At 39.3% G+C, this 19,533-nt stretch overlaps 1 protein-coding gene across 2 annotated transcripts; it reads right to left on the bottom strand.

The window, feature by feature from the left end:
• Positions 1–1,660: 1,660 nt before the first annotated feature.
• On the bottom strand, positions 1,661–19,289 carry rbl2 (retinoblastoma-like 2 (p130)). 2 transcript variants are annotated; one of them, XM_032549152.1, is made up of 22 exons: positions 18,976–19,289; positions 17,755–17,885; positions 17,473–17,673; positions 16,564–16,628; positions 16,211–16,339; positions 13,107–13,267; positions 12,652–12,716; positions 11,571–11,742; positions 11,336–11,499; positions 10,537–10,649; positions 10,354–10,457; positions 8,982–9,119; positions 8,288–8,446; positions 8,099–8,207; positions 7,092–7,349; positions 6,310–6,494; positions 5,419–5,595; positions 4,791–4,862; positions 4,590–4,680; positions 3,757–3,977; positions 3,017–3,187; positions 1,661–2,066 (listed from the first exon to the last, which is right to left on the bottom strand). In XM_032549152.1, the coding sequence occupies exons 1-22, from the start codon at positions 19,111–19,113 to the stop codon at positions 1,899–1,901; spliced, it is 3,192 nt and encodes a 1,063-aa protein (XP_032405043.1). In that variant the 5' UTR covers positions 19,114–19,289; the 3' UTR covers positions 1,661–1,898. The 2 variants fall into 2 exon arrangements, with proteins under 2 accessions (XP_032405043.1, XP_032405033.1); XM_032549142.1 differs by having other exon boundaries at positions 3,757–3,980.
• Between the last annotated feature and the right edge of the window lie 244 nt (positions 19,290–19,533).

Here is a 19,533-nt window from a genome sequence, read left to right on the forward strand (position 1 = left end):
CATCAGAACCCTGGGTCCAAACCGACGGGCACACTTTGGCAGGCCCCGTTAAATTTCTTCAGGAATTTTCTAGTTTACTTTACGTTCATCATGAAAACCATAACACTAGCACATTGCATACAATGTCTCATGGGAAAGAATAGATTCCAACGTTTGTCATGCATCAACACCAAACAGTCAAATATTCGTAAAACAATACGCTTCGTCTATCAGTGAGTTGCACTTACCTCTAAATGTTTCCTCACTGAGCAAAATCTCAGCACAGCAGCTGAAAGGGGCGGGACAATCAACCTCATTGGCTGATGTGAAATCAGACTGTGCCAGCTATTGGTTGTTTAACCCGTCACTAACAGTGATCACTAAAGGCATATTTCACAGCTTTTAAAGATTTTTTTTTTAGCACTTTTAACCTATATTTATGAACATATTTATTAACTTATTTTTTAACTTTGCTACTTTTTAACTCTTAATTTTTACTTGTGTTTTTAACACTGGGTTACACTTAGACCTGGTATTAACTCGCATTCTGACTGATCTAATTATAAGAAAATCACCATAACAATTAAATTCCACAGGTCTGCTGATGTTTCTGAAATACTGCAGAAACTTTAAATCAATTATTATTATTATTGCAACATCAGCTTGGCCATCAGTAATCAGAGTTGGATTTATATGCTGTTAGCTTAATTGCTGAAACAAAGAATGACTATGTGGAAAATAAAATGGCTGCTGTTAAATACAGTAGAGAATCTGTGATGCTGTGGGCCCACGTCATATCATGAAGTCTTTGATATATCAGGACATGTTAAGTAGTTACATAAAAATCTGGTGGAGTCAGGTGGGTTGGAACTTTTTATTGAACTATTTTTTGTTGAACACTTCAAAAAACTTGCAGTATCTAAAAGAAGGTACTTACTTTACATCACCTCCTTTAAATAGTTTTTCTTCTCTTATGTACAGAATATTTACATAATCTTTCTCACACTTAGCGGAGGTGATGGTAAGCTGGTTACACAGACAAAAAGATGTAAGCAGAAACTAAATCTCGAGTTATACTTAATGCAGAAAATAGTTTGTTCTACCTGTAAACTTTAAGTTACATAGAACAACATGATATTATGCTATTGTTGCTAATGATCTAGTAACGGATGTCTAATAAAATGAAATGAAAAAGAAATGAAGAAAAGATAAATGGATGGAACATGGATATAAACTGGTGTTCTTCACTCAGACAAATTAATACATGTTCAAATGGTTTTAATACATAATTTAAAATAAAACAAACTAAAAAGAAAGATGTTTTTACAAATATTATTTACAAAAAATCCAGACCAAAACAAATGAAGTAGTTCAGATGGACAAGGTTCATTATGAAGTTTGCTTTTACAGAAAAACGTATCTGTGGCAGTCAGTAATAATCATCCATCCATCCATTTTCTGTACACCCTCGTCCCTAGTGGGGTCGGGAGGTGCTGGCCTATCTCCGGCTAACGTTCCGGGCGAGAGGCGGGGTCACCCTGGACAGGTCACCAGTCTGTCGCAGGGCAGCACAGAGACAGACAGGACAAACAACCATGAACACACACACACACACACACACACCTAGGGAGAATTTAGAAAGACCAATGAACCTAACAGTCATGTTTTATTATTATTATTATTATTATTATTATTATTATTATTATTATTATTATTATAATCAATAAAACCTAAAAAATTTAAAAACTAAAACTGCTGAGAATATTTTCTGGTCAGATCAGAAACTGGAACAGTTCAGTTCAGAGAAAAAGAGAAAGTGGTAATATCTCTTCAAACTCCCACATTTAGAACATCTGCCGTTGAACATCCGGAGGTTCTCGATCGATTAAAACCGTCTGCTCGTTGCCATGGCGACGCCGTCAGTGGGAGGAGCTGCGATCGTTGGCGATGTCCTGGAGGCGGCGCAGCAGGGTGGTGTGGCTGTCGGGACAAACCCGTTTCGGGGACGCCTCCTCCTCCAGGGGGATGCTGCGCTTCCTGCTGGGAGTCTCTCCAGTCCGGATCATGCTGTTGATTTCCTGGAGGCGCTGCGAAGAACGGACACAAATGAGACGGAGACAGCGGAATATTTACTGTATTTAACCGGCCGGTATGGTTTTAAATCGACAGAAAAAGCCAATGCGCGGGACACAGTTTTTTTTTTTTTTTTTGCCTTAATGCGACCGATATCTGAACTTTTTTTTTTTTTTTCCTTTTTTTTTTCTCTGATGAGTTTTTGCGGCGCTAGTGGCTCGCATTTTTTGTACAGTAGGCAGACAAGAAGGAGGGTGAGGAGAGGGGGGAAGACATGCGGCAAAGGTCGTCGGGACCGGGAGTCGAACCCGCGACGTCCGCGTCGAGGACCAAGGCCTCCAAACGTGGGGCGCGCTAACCCCCTGCGCCACCACAGCACGCCCCCGGTATCTGATCTTTTTATAACAGAACAAAACAAATCGGATTTTTTTGGAATGCGACCCAGGCTACTTTGGATATGTGGTTCTAAATCCAACCTGAATCAGAACGGCCAGGTCGCATTCAGCTAACCTGAACGTCATTGATACTACGAGCAAGTGGAAAGAAAAAACAACAACCGTGGCGGACCATAAAGAGGATTAAGTTGTTAATGTGCTGGCCCCGGTCGGACAACAACTTCAAAATTGTAAGATATGCTCTGCTGTTAGCATCCATGTTTACTTCCACTGAGCATCTTCTTCTTTTTTTATGCCAGCGGGCAAAACACTGATCAGGCTGGCTGTGTGTGACCCCATCGCGCCCTGTACTGCGCATGCAGGACACGTTCAGGTCGTTTCACAGGAGATCACTGGAAGTATGGAAGCCCGTTCCCGCCACTCTGAAAAAATAATTTTTTTTATTAAACTATAACAATGAGATCTGTTGTCCATCAGTTAAAAATGACGGAAAATAAAAACGTCTGGCGCAACCTCTGGACGGAGAACGTGTGAGTGGTGACTCTGTGATGGTATCTGTGGAGTCTTACGTTGGGGGGGCTGGTGCAGATGTAGTAGGAAATGCGGTCCCGGTGGGTCGGCAAGGGGGAGGAGCCTGTCCTGTGAGGCGAGATGTAAATGGAGTGTTTGCTGGACAGCAGCATCCGACGAGGGGAGCCTGTCCTCAGGGTGGGGTACGGACACAGAGGGGGAGTCTCCACCTGCAGACAAGATGAACAGCACAGGTAAGACACAAGCCAGGAGGGATCAAACGGATGCCACCTTTGGTTGACTTTTGACCTTTGCAGCTAGCTTAATTTACTGTTTTCTGGTGCTAGCAATGGTTACCTCCAATGACAGGCTGGCGATGTGGCTTAACATAAATACAGTGTATGTCTGATCTGCAGATTTTTTCGATCAACCAATAAATAACCGAATAGCAAAAGGTGCTTAAAAATAAGTTTTCATATTTGTTAAAACTGTCACCATGTTGTGGCAGTTGTATATGAGATAGGTGACCAAAAATAACCAATCAGAGCCAGGAGGAGGGCCTTAACTTTGTCAATCATCCTTGTGAACATGCTGCTAAATGCACTAATAGCAGAGAAACAAGAGATAAAGTCTCTCTTTGCTTCTAAAAAACTGAAACTCACATTTAGGCATCAATTTTTCCGTTTTAACATTAAAACCTCAGCATTTTCTAAACAAAGGGTTCTGAAAACTGAAAATTTTAGCTAATTCTTCATGGTTTCATTGATTACTACAGATAAACCAATGAGGAAACACGTACCCCAGCAGACGGAGAGCTCGGCGAGTATCTCAGAGCAAAGCTTCTCATGTGTTTGATGTAGACGTTATTGTAGAAGAGAATCAGATCTCCTCGTTCGTCCTCACCCACGGAGGAGGGGAAGTTTCTGTCGGAGGCGCTGGTCGGAGTGGAGGCAGCGCTGTCGGGCTGCGGGGCCGACAAGGTGCTGCTGGAGTGGATAGGAACTGGGCTGATGTCGCCACCTGCTGGGGGAACGTCAGAGGGACACTAAGTTAAGAGAAATTCAAATTTAAAAAGACAGTTTCATAGTTTTTTACCCTTTGATCAAAGTTGCAACATTTGTTAGATTTTCATCTGTAACAGTTCTCTTTCACACTGCACTGTGTCAAACAATTCAAACCTTTAAAAAACCTGTTCCCCTCCTCACCTGTAGGGGCGCTGCACCAAGAACCACTGAAGGAAATGACATAAAAACCTCTGAAGAAGACACTGACAGCTACTTCCTTCATCACAAAGTGTAAACAATAATGGAGTAGCGTCAGATTTTAGCGATTGTTGGATTTCTCTTTTGTCTTTGATAAAAGCCATTTCTCCTGACAGCATTTTATTTACCCAGAATCCCCTGCGCTGTAGTCTACTTCCTGTTCTTGGAGCGGCCTCCAGTCCTCTTGGTGTTCACACATGCATTCAAACTGCACCAGACTTCACTTCAACCAAACCGAGACTGAGGATTTTAGGCGGACCAAAGTTCACTTTTTTAGTTCACATCAGATTTTGATTACGAGTTCAATTAAAGCGCACTGAACAAGGCTGGTGTGAAAGGATCTTTAAAAACATGCTGGTCTGTTTCCCACCTGGATCCTGGCTGCTATCAGCCGCTGCGCTCCGTTTGTTGGCGTCAGAGGCTTGCCTTTTCCTGCCTGAAATCAACACGCTCCTGTACACCTGGAAAACCACACAGAAGTCAATCTGTGCAGAAGCAGACTGTTGTCCTCTGAGTTTGGACGTGAACAGAAGCGTAATATGGAATCCTGACTCAAAGCGTGGGATCTTACGTTGCTGCTGGCCTGAGGCTGAGTGCGGTAACACTTCATGATGTTCTGGAAGGACCGGTCTTCTTTGGTCACCTGATAGAAACAAATTGTTACTTCATGTTTGTCCACAAGATGACATGACAACTGCTAAGTGCTGGATTAAGACTTTTGTAAAAGACTTTTAGTTAAAAATCTCAAACTAGAAATAATATTAGATATTACAGTTTCCAAATGAGAAAACAGTCATTAACTCCTGGATCCTGGCTGCTAGGTATACTCAGATATTTGCACTATTTCAAAAATACTTGGTCAGATTTTGTGTTTTTGCAGTGTGGGAAAGTGTTTTGCTGCCATTCAGAAACCACGTGTTGCATTTTTGAAGGTTGTGCAGGCGACTCTACTGCTGCTTTTCATAGATGTTCAGTTGTATAATTGCGCATCTGTTAGCAGCCATTTTCTCATGCGAGTGTAAACGTTGAGTTTATACTCATTCTGCACTGACCAGACAGAAATTATCTTCATTTTTATCTCATTATCTAAGGAGGATTTTGTGCAAAACATGTTTTGTGTAGCCTATAGATCTATCCTGACCTGTTCAAGGAACCACCTTTAAAACCTTCATTTGTGTGTGTGAACTGTAATCGCACACCTTAGCCATGACGTAAACAGCACACATGAGCAGCTGGTCCACGTGACGGTCCTTCATCATGTCGGTGCAGTGAACCACGGAATATTCGAAACACGTCCAGATCCTCCTCCTCAGCTCCGATGAGATGTCCAGTTTGGCACAGAGGTCCCTGAGACGAACGCTGGCCATGTGATACACCTGAGACAGGACAGGTCACTCAGTCAGCACTGAAAAAACACAAAATCTTACCAAGGATTCTTGGTTTCTATTGCAGATATTTTATTTCAGGGCTTCCTAAACTCTTCCATGCGATGGCCTCCCCAAAGAGCATTAACCTCTGACCAGTGACCCCCTTTGAAAGTCCCCATGAAACGCAACAAAATATGAAACATCAACTTTTAGAATGTTTTTTCATTCATAAATGCTGCTGATTTTAGATGGCCATGAGTTCTCTTAAATTTATCTGGGAATATATTATGACTTTATTACCAGATAATAAAATTTTTCTGCATAATTCCCTCTTTTGATTTATTTTTATTTCCCTCCAACTTTCTGAGTCCCCACAGCGCCTCCTGGCGGCCCCCACGTCTTATACATGAAATAAGAAAACCAACATACATCTTTTTAAAAAAATATATGAGTAAATAATTTCTTAATATTGATTAAAAAGATTAGTTCCACTGGCAGATTATTTAATTTATAACGTAGGAAAAATGTCTTGTTAAAAGTGAAATAATCTGCCACCAGAACCAGTAATTTCTCATCAATATTAAGGAATTATTGATTTAAAAAAAGCTCCTATTGCCTGCTGAAAATGTACTTATGCTAGTTTTGTCTTATTTGAAATGTGCTAAGATATTTGCACTAGAAACCAGACAATAAACAGTGAGCGTGTGCAGAAAGGAGCGTTACCTTCCTGAAGAACAGAGACAGAGAGCCTTTCCTTAGTGAGCTGCTAGCTGCTTTAGCGGCCGGTTTGGTGACGGGTGACTGGATGGTGAGGGTGCCAGTCAGAGTCTGAGCTGAGAGTGGCTGCAGTGTGGCTCCACCCATCTGCACAGGAATCAAAGTGATGCTTCCGCTCTCATTGGCTATACCTGCAAAAAGTTCAAAGGTCAATCAATCAATCAAGCAAGTTTATTTGTATAGCATATATCAGCAGTTTAAAGTGCTTTACATCATAAAAACACAAAAATACAAGGTCACAGAACACACAGTCAATAATTCAAACATTACATTTAGTCAAGTGCTGTCGCTAAATTTTTCAGAAGACTTGAGAGGTTCTGGAAGGTTGCTATGACAACAGTAGAATTTTAATGTGTTGTGGTGCTGATCCGTTCAGTGATTTATAAACTAACAACAGTATTTTAAAGTCTATTCACTGAAGGACTTTAGAACTGGGTGATGTGCTCTAACTTCCTGGTTTTAGTCAGAACGCCAGCAGCAGCGTTCTGGATCTGATTGATTTTTTTAGGCAGATCTGTGAAGACCCTGTTGCAGTAATCAATGCGACTAAAGATGAAAACAAGGATGAGTTTCCATAGATCTCACTGAGACATTAATCCTCTAATCCTGGAAATGTTCTTCAGGTGAAAGAAGGCCGACTTTATAACTGTCTTTATGTGGCTTTGACGGTTCAGGCCAGAGTCCAGATTTCTCCCCTGTCTGGTAAAATCCCGCTCTGAGTTTCTCACCCTGTAAAGGAATGGTCATGGTCTGGCCATTGTTGGTGGTGACAGTGAACACAGTCTGTCCAGCTGGGATGGTGGTGACGATGCTGGACGGACCCGTCTTTGGGATGGGGGTCTGTGGAGGGCTGGTGAGAGCGCTGGAGCCGGTGGAGGTGACGCTGGGCTCGCCTTCCACCGGGTCAACAAACAGACGCCGACGAAACCCACCAGTAGGGGGGGAGCTGTACCTGTCCTGCAGGCTGGTGGGGGACGGAGACACACCTGTAGCAACAAAGATAAGTAGTAACTAGTTACATTTACTCAATTACATTCACGTGAGTAACTTTTTTGAAAAAAATTTACTTTTAGGAATATTTTTACTGCGCTGAACTTTTTACTTTTACCGCAGTAATTTTATTATGAAGCATCTCTACTCTCACTTGAGTAAAATTTCTGGATTCTCTACAAACTGAATGCAGAACAAACATGTTTTAACCAAAAATTCAGACACATACCTCCAGTTTTGTTAGTTTGATACATTTTATTCTGAAAGAAACTGATATAGAAATTTTCTCTTTTGCCTGTTTTTGTTATTTTTTGTTACTTATGAATTATTGTCATTTTCGTTCTTAAAATACCAAAATTTCCACTTGCCTTTATATTCTGGTCTGTCTGATAATGGAATTCTTAAATATTAAATGATTGATAATTTGATCAGTTACTCAGTACTTGAGTAGACTTTTTGCCAAATACTTTGCTCGGACACAACTGGACTTTCAACATGGCGATGACCCCAATCTGTGCTTAACGCTGCAGTATGTACCTTTTATAAAGAATGTTTTTTTTACATTTGACTCGTACTTGAGTAATTTCTTGGTTAGATTCTTTTTACCTTTACTTGAGTATTACTGCTAAATTCTGCCCACATTAATTGGTTCTTTATTACTTTTTGCCAAAGGTATTAACTGGAGGGTCCAATGAGCCTCAGTTTTCAGAACCCTGAGTAATTGTGGAAAGACGGAAAGTGTCACCTTTGACGATGCTGTTCGCTCTCAGATCAGGTCCAGACTTGACGGGCGTGAGGGGAATGCTCCCGTTGTTGGTTTCCTCGCTTTGCTCCAGATACTGAGGAGGCATCACCTGAAACGTTGATTAATGGTTAATTTGGAAGAATTATGTCTGTGCGGTTTTTATACGTTTTTGTTCTGCTGCCTGCTGACCTCCTGACATGAAGGCACTTTGGCTGAACGGAGGCTCTGCCACAGTGGGGAGTCGCTGGTCCAAGCCAGACTCTCCAAAACCTGCTCTTCCACCTGGTTCAGGTGCTTCACCACCTCCCGAAACAGACCCTGCTCTGAGCGCACCAGCACCTCAATCACCTGCATATGCACACAGGTAGGTTTAATTAGAGAAATATAAGTATTATTTTTATATCTGCACATCAGCATGTTGGTTTGTTTTTGATTAAGCTTAACCAAACTCACAACTCAACTCCTTTTTAATAGGTTGAAAATGTTTTTCAGTTTAAAGGTTTTACCAAAAGTAAACTAACCAAGAATATGTAGATAAAATGAGTAAAATACTATAATATATTAAGACAAATAAGTTAAATAAACCAGTGGTATGCAAAGATATGGGAATGTGGAATAAATTAAGTCAAGAAAAAAAACCCCATTAATTTAAAATAAGCCAAATGCTTTAGTTAGATGATGCTAGCATAAGCTAAAGTTAGTTTTAGCAAGGGGAAGTTTAAATAAAAAACATTCAGGTTTTATCTAGGTTACACTAATATGAGTTAAATCTAAATCTAAATTCAACATAATCTTATTATGCTCATATTGCTAAACTATTAGATTTTATCATTTGCCCGTATTTTTTTACCAGTTGTTCTTCATCTGTTTTACACGTTGTTACCTTGTAGAAATGATAAGCAGGGAGTTGGAAGATGTTGATCACATTGGGGAAATCTCCTGGAGGCCTGTAGGAGAACGTGACGATCTCCAGGCAGCAGGCCAGCAGAGAGCGGTGAAAGATGTCCTGCTCCAGAATACACTGCGACACACAAAATAAAGGCAGTTAACTCCAGTCATTAAGGCTCTTATCCTCTTTCCTGTTAAAACTGGAATTAAACAAGAAGAAACAACAGGATATTCATAATTTATTTACGTCTGGCTTCCAATGATCAGATGCAACTACATGAAAAATGAGGGGTAAAATAGCAAATGTCCAAAAACCCCTAAAATTCAATAGGAAAGTCTGTGGAAGTTGACCAGGGGTTGATCAAAAAAATCTGTATCAGTTTATTCACTTTACTGTCATTTTACTATCCAGTTAAAATAAGCCCTGGTCAGGTTTCAAGTTTTTTTGCATGGTTAAGATTTTTTATTTGCATCCCCCTCTTCAAAGTATACCCTCCCTCCTGGTTCTTAAATAAATATTGGATATTTTCTGGTAATTGTCTTTTGCTTGCCTATTGCATAATAACTGCTGTCTGGTAAGATACAATATCAGTACGTTTCAGTAATTTTGACTGTTTAAAAAGTGAATCAGTATGTTCCAAACAGCTGACTGTGTGTACAGTCCTTATTGTTCTTTTTTACAGAATGATAAATGACTGCAGTGAAGTTTTACAAGTATTTCCCCAAAACTGCACAGTAATTTAAATACGGCAGAACAAGAGAACAGTAAGTTCTACCTAATGAAATTTGATCTAATAGTTGTCCCTGCATTCAATAATACTCCTTGAAATGAATAATGCTGAACATTGTTTCAAGCCGATCAGTCCTTCCAGGGCTTTGTGGTGTTTCTGCAATAAAATTCAAAGATTTTGTGGTGCTAATTTAAAAATATTTTCAATATTTTTCCTATATTTACGCTTATAAATGACATTAAATGTGACTTTTTGTTACTCTTCAAATCGGACTATAACTTGACATCAAGAAAGGCCGAGGCAGCAATGTAGTAGAAGTAAAAAATACTGCCACCTGCAGGTGGGAGTTGGCAACACTTAGACCTGTAGATTTCACAATTTTTGCTGAAATTTGCAATAAAATTGGCATAAAAAAAGTGTAGTAATTTGTTAATTTTGGGTGCATTTCTGAAAACACAAAATTGTGAAAATCTAGGGGGGCTAACTGGTGTAATTTGGCAGAATGCAGATAAAAACTGCTTTGATTTAATTCATGAAACAATATGTAAGCAGACATGTGTTATCTTATGGGTTCTATTTATGCGTTTCTCTGGATTCTTGAACTTGGAGCAACGATCCGGTTAGAGCTGCACTCACAGACAGGTCAGCGTCTCCCAGGATCATCTTCTCTCGCTCTATGATGGACTCCAGGATCTTGTAGTAGAGCGCCTCCGCCAGGTGGAAATACTTCACTGCCAACTCTGTCAGGAGAAACTTTATTAACACAAACGGGCAGAACGAGTGAGCGAGGCGTTGACTGGCGAGGAATCATGTTTCCACCTTTCTCCATCACTTTGGTTTCAGCGCCGCTGTCTTCATAATGCTGCGAGTAAACGTCAAACATCTCCTTCAGGCGCTGGCTGATGACATCACTGGGGTCTCTGGCGCAGCCTCTGGGGGTCAAAGTGCACAGGGTGAAAAACATCGAGATTCAAACCTTTGACAGTATCGGGGTCGGGCTAAGATTTTAGTTTTCTTAAATTGTGAACATAAAGTCATAATATTACCAGAATAATACCACAGAGAAAGTGACAAAATTATGATAAAAATTTTTTGTTTTATTGCGATAAAAGCTTCGATAGAGTTTTTAAGGTCTGATGTAACCAGCTGGGTTTAAACAAGTTGTTTAAACAATCGTTTCAAAGTCCTGCTACTGATAATAATGTTTATTTGATGCTGACGGGTTGAATGATTAAGTATTTTCTTATTTGTCAAACCGACACCAAAGTATAAATTCCTCATTTTAATTAAAAAAAAAAAAAAATTATGTAGGAGGTTTCATGAAATTATTACTTCATTCTCCTAACATTACAACTTTATTATGATAATATTATTACTTTATTCTATGTATTATAGTGACTAATTTCCCATGTTATTATGACTTTATTCTGGCATTATTACGTCGTCTCGTATCATTATTTTATTGTCGTATTATCATAACTTTGTGGTACGAGTCTTTTATGTTATATGAGTTCAAATTCTCCCTACTAAAGTTTGATTTACTGAAAGTGGTTTAACAGCCTCGCAGCGCCTCCTGCTGTCACACGGTCGCCGCACAGAAAGCGTTGGGGTGCGTTACCTCAGAGTCTCGGTCAGCTTGGCGCTCGGCCCGTGTTTGGTCCCTGACAGCAGCGTGTGAAGACGGCCCACGCTCTTCATGGCGTACGAGAGCGGAGACGACATTCGGACCTCCTGGATGTACTTCCTCCCCGTCAGCGGAGTGGAGACCTTCAGAGCCGAGGCCTGGAGCGAGCGGAGACGTTTATTTACAAGACAAGAGCAGAGGAGACAGGATGAGCAGGAGGGAGTCTTACAGTCAGGTTAGTGCTCAGCCTGTAGGTGGCGCTGTCCTGGCTCTCCATCCCGTCACAGAGGCAAGGCCCGGGCGTCCCGATGTTCTCATTCGCTCCCTCTCCAGTGAAGATCCTCTCATCCAGACTGCCGGTAGCCAGAACGTGTTCCTCATAGAGCCGGCTGAGCGACAGTCTGAGGAGGCGAGCAGGGGGAACATGTTTTATCTTCTATCGTCTCCTTTTCAAACAAATTCTGTAAAATTTAGTGCTTTCAATGTTGACTTGTTAATTTTACATAATGTAGATTAATTGACCAACATCTTTTGACCTAAAAGCCTCTCTACGGTGGGGGATTTCCTACAGCAGCACGTTATGGCAGCAACAGCGAACAAAAGCAACAAAAGTTTAGACATTTTCAACTTTCCTGTGTTGCGTCGCATGTGCACATCAACGTGTTTGAGCTCAAAATTTTACACGCTCGTATTATGGCGGCGGCTCGGCTGGATGAGGACAAGCGACTGTCGCCTCAGTCAGATCCACAGGAAATGACTGGAGAGTTTCTAAACTAAAAAAAAATGGCTTCCGTTAAACCTTCCAGAATATAAAAACCTGGAGGACTGGGAATCTTCAGACATGTTTAGCTTTAGACAAAAAACATTTACTTGAAAATTTGTACATTGTGGCGGTCTTTAATGTGGGCAGTTGCCCAGGGCGACATAAGAAGGGGGCGACGCACACAAGAACAAAAAAGTATATCTATATTTTAACTGTCAGTTGTCCCTTGAACAACTTGGCTACTGTGTATTGGAGTAAGTTTCAGTTAGTTGCTGTTGAATACTGGGAGACTAGATTTCCTGCATTCTGCTGCAAAAAAAATAAAATTAATAATTGTTTCCATTTTAGTTGGTTGGAGTGCAACAAATGGAGTGATTTATCTGATTACATTTTTAATCAATTAACAGCACTGGAATAAAATTACATGTCAACTGGAATGACTATTTGTCTTCTTGTGTTTTTCTGTTTTTACTTTTTATTGTCTGTTTGAAATGAATAAAATCAAACTATTTAGTGCACACTGTGACTTCTGCATGAGGAAACTCACAAACTGTCTCCAAAGTTCATAGGATCCAGAAAACCAGTCAGACTGTCTTCCTTTCCTCTGAGAATCTGCAGAGAAAAAGAAGAAATCAGACTTTCAGAGTCAGATAAATACACAAGAAACAAGAACATTTGGTTTGATTTACCTTCAGACAGTGAAAAAAACAAAATTTATCTGTCTTTTTATTATCTTTAAATATCTAATTTCAACTGTTAACATTTCCAAATTTAGGCTTTTAATTAAACATTAGATTTTCCTTTAGTACTTTTTCAGGTGATTTCAAGCACCTGATTGATAAAATATATGGATGTCAGTTTAGTTTTTTCAGATACGGCAGTTTTTTCTTTCCGGACTTTTTCTGTGGATGATGTTCAGTGGATCTGATTCCCAAACGAGGCTCACAGAGCAAACAAAGTCTCATTAAACCTTTCCAAAGGTAAAGCAGAGCTGGGACCGACCCGCTTGTGGAAGAGCTTCCGGATGAACGGTTTCCAGAAATGCTCTTTGACTCCTTTGGCCTCCAGCACCAGGCCGTCATGCAGCTCACACAGCTGCTGGATGAAACAGAACGGGCCTGCAGACGGCCTGTAGTCCTTGTTGTTGAAGTCTTCTGGGAGACCTGAAGGATGCAGGAGACACAGATCTAAACAACCAGCACACCATGACATTTCAGACGTTCTGGATCGCCTCCGAATGGCCTCTTTGTTTGTTAACCACCTACACTGTAAAAATACTAAAGTATTTTAGGTCCAGTCTCTAGTGCAAACATCTTATTACATTTGAAATAAGGCAAAACTAACTTACAAAACACTTTTCAGCAAGAAATAGGAGCTTGTTTTAAGTCAATAATTCATCAATATTGATTAAAAAGTACTAGCTTTTGGACATGTTTCCCATGTTATAAATGAAATAATCAAATTCTTCAAAGAGTTGTTTTGTTTGGTTTCATAAATGTGGGTATTGGGCTGCTTGACCTCTGAAAGCTTTTTTTTATTAATAGCGGCACAAACTAAAAGTTTTGCTGCACAAACGCTTGGCACCAATTTTAAAAAAATTAATTAATTCAAGTTTAAAGGTCAAAAGGTCACCATGTACTCCCACTTTACCCAAATCAAACAAAGTTGGTGTCAAATGTTTGTGCAGAAACATTTATTTGTTTGTGCTGCTATTATTTTAAACATTTTAATAAAAATGTTTCCAGAGGTCATTAAAGGTCAACCAACCTCCCAACACATTTACCAAATTAAACAAAATTGGTGTCAATCAACTATACTCCGTTTGTGCAGCAAAAATTTCCATTTGTGCTGCTTTTGGTTTTTAGGATATTACTGAAACTTTGGTTTTCTTGGAAGTCTGGTGAAACTAGATTTAAAATTAGTTGGTAAGATTTTGTGTTTTTGCAGTATAACTGACCTCTTATTCATCCAGGAAGAAAATGCTCTAAAACCCAAGTGTTGGGTCGACACCTTGGGGTCACAAAGACAATATTTGCTCTAATTTCTTTAGTTGAATCTCAAACAAATCTGAAAAATGACAGCTAATTAATGTTACAGCTCATAAAACACTTTAAAATGTTTGTTTGGGATTACTCAACAGTCCAAGGAAAACCGCAGCCCATCGGTCAGTTTGTCAGACTGACTGACTTATTTTTCTGTATTTGCTGCAAAGGGTGGAGCTGTTTCCACGCTTTGGTTCAGGCGTACAATAAACTCTGGGTACAGAGGCGGAGGGTCTGCAGGCTGCAGGAAACACAGGAGTCAACAGGAAGTGAGGGCAAAGCTGATAGACTACGCTGCAGGATTTTCGCTGGAATCCTTTCACTTTTGATTTATTTAGGTGTTAAACTGAACCTGAGCCGATAAGCAGACTTCCTTCACCAAAACACAAATTTAAGTTTATGAGCCGTTAAAGTCATATTTCACGACTCGGAGAGAAAACCATTCAGAACTCTGAGAGCAGTAATGGTTTTTTGGTCTTAAAATGATGAAATACTCAAATATTCGCAGTAAGTTAATAACATAAATCAGCAAAATGTTTGGCGATACTTTCCAGATACATTTCACAGGACCGGAGTCGATGGCTGCATTTCCATTGACCTTATAAATGAGCAAACTGGAATTACAAAAATAAATTTGCCTAACAGAATTACGCCAATTTTGAAAAACCTTGTTCTTTGATAAAAGGTTTTTGCGCCACGATGAGCTGGTTTTTCAACCACATTGAAATTATACTGATAAACACACAATCTTATTTTTTGTCTAGTTTATAGCACAAATATCTTACTACACTTGAATTAAGACAAAACTAACTGAAAAGTAACTTATCATAAAGATACAGACGCTTGTTTTAAGTAAATTATTGCCTAATATTGATGAAAAAGTTCTAGATTATTTCACTAATAACATGGGGATTATCTGCCAATGGACCTGGTAATTTTTCATTAATATTAATGCATTTTTTACTTAAAACAAGCGTCTGTATCTTTCTGAAAAGATTTGTAAGTTAGTTTTGTCTTATTTCAAATGTAATAAGATATATGCACTAGACATGAGACAAAAAATACTTGGTAAGATTTTATGATTTTGCAGTGTATTTATTTATTTTTTTTTTGCAAAACCACAATGGAAACACTTTTTTTGCATCACACAAGTCACATAACCAACAACCAGATGTTGATATTGGCAAAAAGAACAGCCTTTTTAAATGGCGTATTCATGTGTGATTTTAATTGCGCTTCTTATTCAATGGAAACACTGGGATTGTGAAATTGTGTTTTTCAACATTAGTGGAATATAGACACCATTTTTGTGCTGCCCCCACTTACTGCAGAGTGACTGGTGTTTTCGCATGTTGTCGCCAAAGTCTCCAGTGACAGAAAAAAGTTTCTAGATTTGTCACCAGTTGATTATTTTATTGATTTTTCTAAAAGCAGACCAAAAAGTCACTAAACATAGTAATAGTGGATAAAATGGCAACAGTGTTTCTTATCTTATCCAGTATTGCCATCACAATTTAACCTCCTCTGTTCAGCCCCATGTTTGGCCACGCCCCTAAGTATCTTGGCTCCACCCACTTTAGCTGAATTATTCAATAAAGCATGACAGTCTTCTTACAAAATATCACATTTAGATTTTTTTTTTCTAGGATGTATTTATTGAATTGGTTGAAATTAATTTTGATGTTTTTCTGCACAATATCAGTAAAAGGCATCCTGATTCTCATTCTGATCCTGATTGTATCTACCTAACCAAGAATGCTGCTTTATAAGTGATGAAAAATCTTTTTTTTCTTTATTAGTTTTTAATGAACACACGTGTATCTCAAGGTTCGGGTCTTGGAACAGTTCTTTTTAGTTCAAATGATTCATGTAATTGCAGTATTGTTGATAATACAAGTCTAAACAGCCATCATAATATGTACTTGTATACATGATGGTTTGAAAAGTTGCGTATATTTGAGTTTGCTTTTGGATATGTTCATTAATTATTTGAAGATGTAAAAAATGCATCTAAGCTAGCAGCCAAAGTTTCTCCTTTGATACTTTTTATCCCCTGTACATTACCTTTAAAGTCAGGGTTGAGCAGGTCTTTCCTGGCGTTGCACAGCAGTGCGTTGGTGAGGACGAGGTCGAAGGCACACAGCAGCAGGTGATACGAGTTCACCAGGTCGTCGCTGATCATGGGGAAGTTCCCTGAACAGGAAACAAGCAACAACACGACCGCACATGAAGGGAAAAAAATCATGTCTGCAGGCTAAGTTGGCACGGCTGACCATCACAGAAACACGGCCAAGCCTGAATGGACACGCTCAGACTCGTCTCTGGAGGGAAACAGGAGAAGTGTGGAGGCAGTTTCCACTCCAGATTTTAGTTTCCACTTTACAACAGCAACTGCAAAGGCTTAAGACTTTCCTTACCTTTAGCATGGACAAACAGCACCCAGCAGAAGTTGAAGACTTCGCTCACAGTGCATGGATGGCGTCTGTTAAATAGAAATGTAAGAAAATTAAATGTAATGCTATAAAAAATCTGAAAGTCTTTACTGGAACACCTTCAGAGGGATTGATGGAGGCAGTTTGTTTTACAATAATCAGCACAAAAACGTCTCAGTGTTTATTCAATGAACAACAGACAGATTCTTAAAAAAACTGAGATTAATACATTTAAACAAACTTTTGCAAAGATTATTCATTGTCCTTTTGGGTGGAAAAACAATCATTAAGACAAAGTAACTGTCAGTCAATGAGTTTAATGCACCAGTTTTAAGTTGAAAAGTGAAATTCAGAGCTGAAATATAATAGGAATGAATCATAATTTGGCTTTGGGTCAATTTTAATTTAGTAGTTTTAAAAAGCAGTTGAAGAGTTTTTCTTTTAAATTTAGTTTTAGTTGGATTGGATAATATTGCTTTCTATTTAACTTTCCATTATTTTTTTAATCTTTCAATTAGTTTTTACTTTTATATTATAATTTAATGCACTGTAGTAAGGTTAAAATAAATCAAGATATCTACATTTGAATGTGCAGACTACAAATAGAGATCATTAAAAAAAACAACTTTAGAATTAAAATTAAGCTCTGATTGTGTGAAAGCTTTAAGTGGTAATAAAATGCCAATTCAGTCAATTAAAGTCCAGCTTGGAAAAAAACCAGCAGTTTTGTTTCTGCTGGAATTATTAATAAAAGGGAAATACATTTTACAAAAAAAGTTTTACATGTCACTACCAAAACTAATAACTCACTATCCATGAATGATTTGCACATTTTTATGTATATTTTAGTTTGTGTCACAACGGAGAGTGAGGTCAGAGGTCACAGGCTCCCACCTCTGCTTGCGGCTGCGGTGAACCCGCGGCGGCTCCTCCGAAGGAGCCTTGAAGATGGATCTGAAGATGGGGACGTACTTCTTGAAGATGACGGCCGACACGGTGAAGTTGCGCTCCAACTTGTCCGTGCTCTGACGGAAATCCTGCGGCAGGTTGGCCATGTCCTGCCACTTCTTCATCTTACTGAAGAACTCGATCAGACTGGAGGAGAATAATTGATCGGATCCAAGCAGCTGCGTTTTGATTTACTACTCAGAAACAAAACTCACAAACAAAACCAACCTCATTTCTGAGCAGCGGAGGATCCTGGTCAGAGAGACGTAGTTCCCCTCAGCGGTGCCCTTCCCCACCGTCGGCACTGAGGACCTGCAGGCCACGTACAGAGCGCAGGCCAACCAGTGCAGCTCGCTGCCCTGCAGCCAGGCAACATTTATTGATTAATTGAAAAGATGAAAAGAAGCTTCTGCAGCTGGGACATTTGAACAGAGATGTGACAGTGTCCACATCAAGAACTCAACTGGTCCAGTTTCTGCTCAAAACTGATTTTAGAAGACAGCTTTGGGTTTTCTTGTGGTTTTTGTCATCTACTTCACATAACACAGGTTTTATACAATACATAGTGAATGATTAAAAAAATAAATAAATACAATTTCTCAAACAAAACTAGGTGAGGGCATACCAACAGAGGAGATCTCTATAATTACATGAATCATCAAAATATATAATTTATATATGTGTTGTTTATTATTATTTGTAATAAAAATTATATTCAGAGGATTTGTCACTGTTGTAAATATCATTTTCAAAGAAAATTTAAGGTCATTTTATCATTTAGAATTTATCGTAATATTTATCGTGATAAATTCTTATCATTATAAAAAATTAATGATGTTTAAAACACCCCCAAAACTGTCCGTATTGTTGGGTTTGTTAGTTTTACTAGTTTCTGAGCTGGTTGTTCAAAGAGAGTAACAATAAATATCACTACTTTTGAAAATATGATTAAATGCAGATGGTGTGTGCAGTTTACTGATACAAATTACACTCCTTTAATGACTGGTGTCCTAAAGAAGCATGTTACACATAGGTATGTTTTTTAAGAGCACTACTTGTGCTGTGGGACTATGTTTGCTGAGTCATGGAGTCACAGCCATATAGTAACCTAAAAATGGTCACTTTTACCGTTATAACAATGGAACTACAACATATCTTTATAAAACGTTCACTCCATATCGTCCACCTCTACACTGTGTACATGTAAATGATTTTGTCGTAAATATAAGGATTATTAAGAGAAGATATATTAGTATGTATAAAACATCTAAACGTGTTGAAAATAAACTTCAGAGCTTTCCAGGTTTGGAAAACTCAGATTTTAGTAAACCTGTCACTGGTTTCCTGCCACTCACAATATGGCGGACTTTGTGACAGCCCCTGTAGCTCGGTGCTAGTGGTCTGCGGGTCGAAAAAAAATGTTCACCTGCTGTGTCTGAGAATGCTTACCTCCAGAGTAAAGTTCCTGCTCATGCTCTCGTAGCTCCTCCAAGCCTCGGTACTCGCTTCTTCGTCCATGTTAAGGGCTCGGCAGAGATCATCGAACCTGGTTCGGGCTTTTTGCATTAAGTCTTCTTCGTCGCTCATTTTTAAAGCTCTACGGACAAACTGAACGTCTTTCGCGCAGAGAGACGGTGCCGAGTGCGGACCGAGGCGCTGTTTGTAGAGCTGTTTGCCTTAATAAATGCGTTATTACGGAGCTCCGCGGCTTCACGGTGTGGCTATTTAAATGTCCTCTCACACAAACAGAAGCCCAAACGCTGCCGGCGTACCCGACTGCCGCACATAGAGGGAAACGTCACATTTGTGCGTATGTCAGTTGGAGAATAGCGTGAACAGCGTATCTCACCCCAGCCCACTAAAATTACGTAAAAAAAGCCGACTACTACAACTTCCGGTTGTTTTTGTTGTCTCTTTCGTCTGCTTTTCCGGAAATCCCTTTAAAAAGTGTTAATTTTTTGTTCTTAAAGCATAAAGTCATCAGTTATTTGACTATTTCGGCTTTAT

The sequence above is a fragment of the Xiphophorus hellerii genome, chromosome 2 (genome assembly GCF_003331165.1).
Source record: "Xiphophorus hellerii strain 12219 chromosome 2, Xiphophorus_hellerii-4.1, whole genome shotgun sequence".
Taxonomy (NCBI): Eukaryota; Metazoa; Chordata; class Actinopteri; order Cyprinodontiformes; family Poeciliidae; genus Xiphophorus; species Xiphophorus hellerii.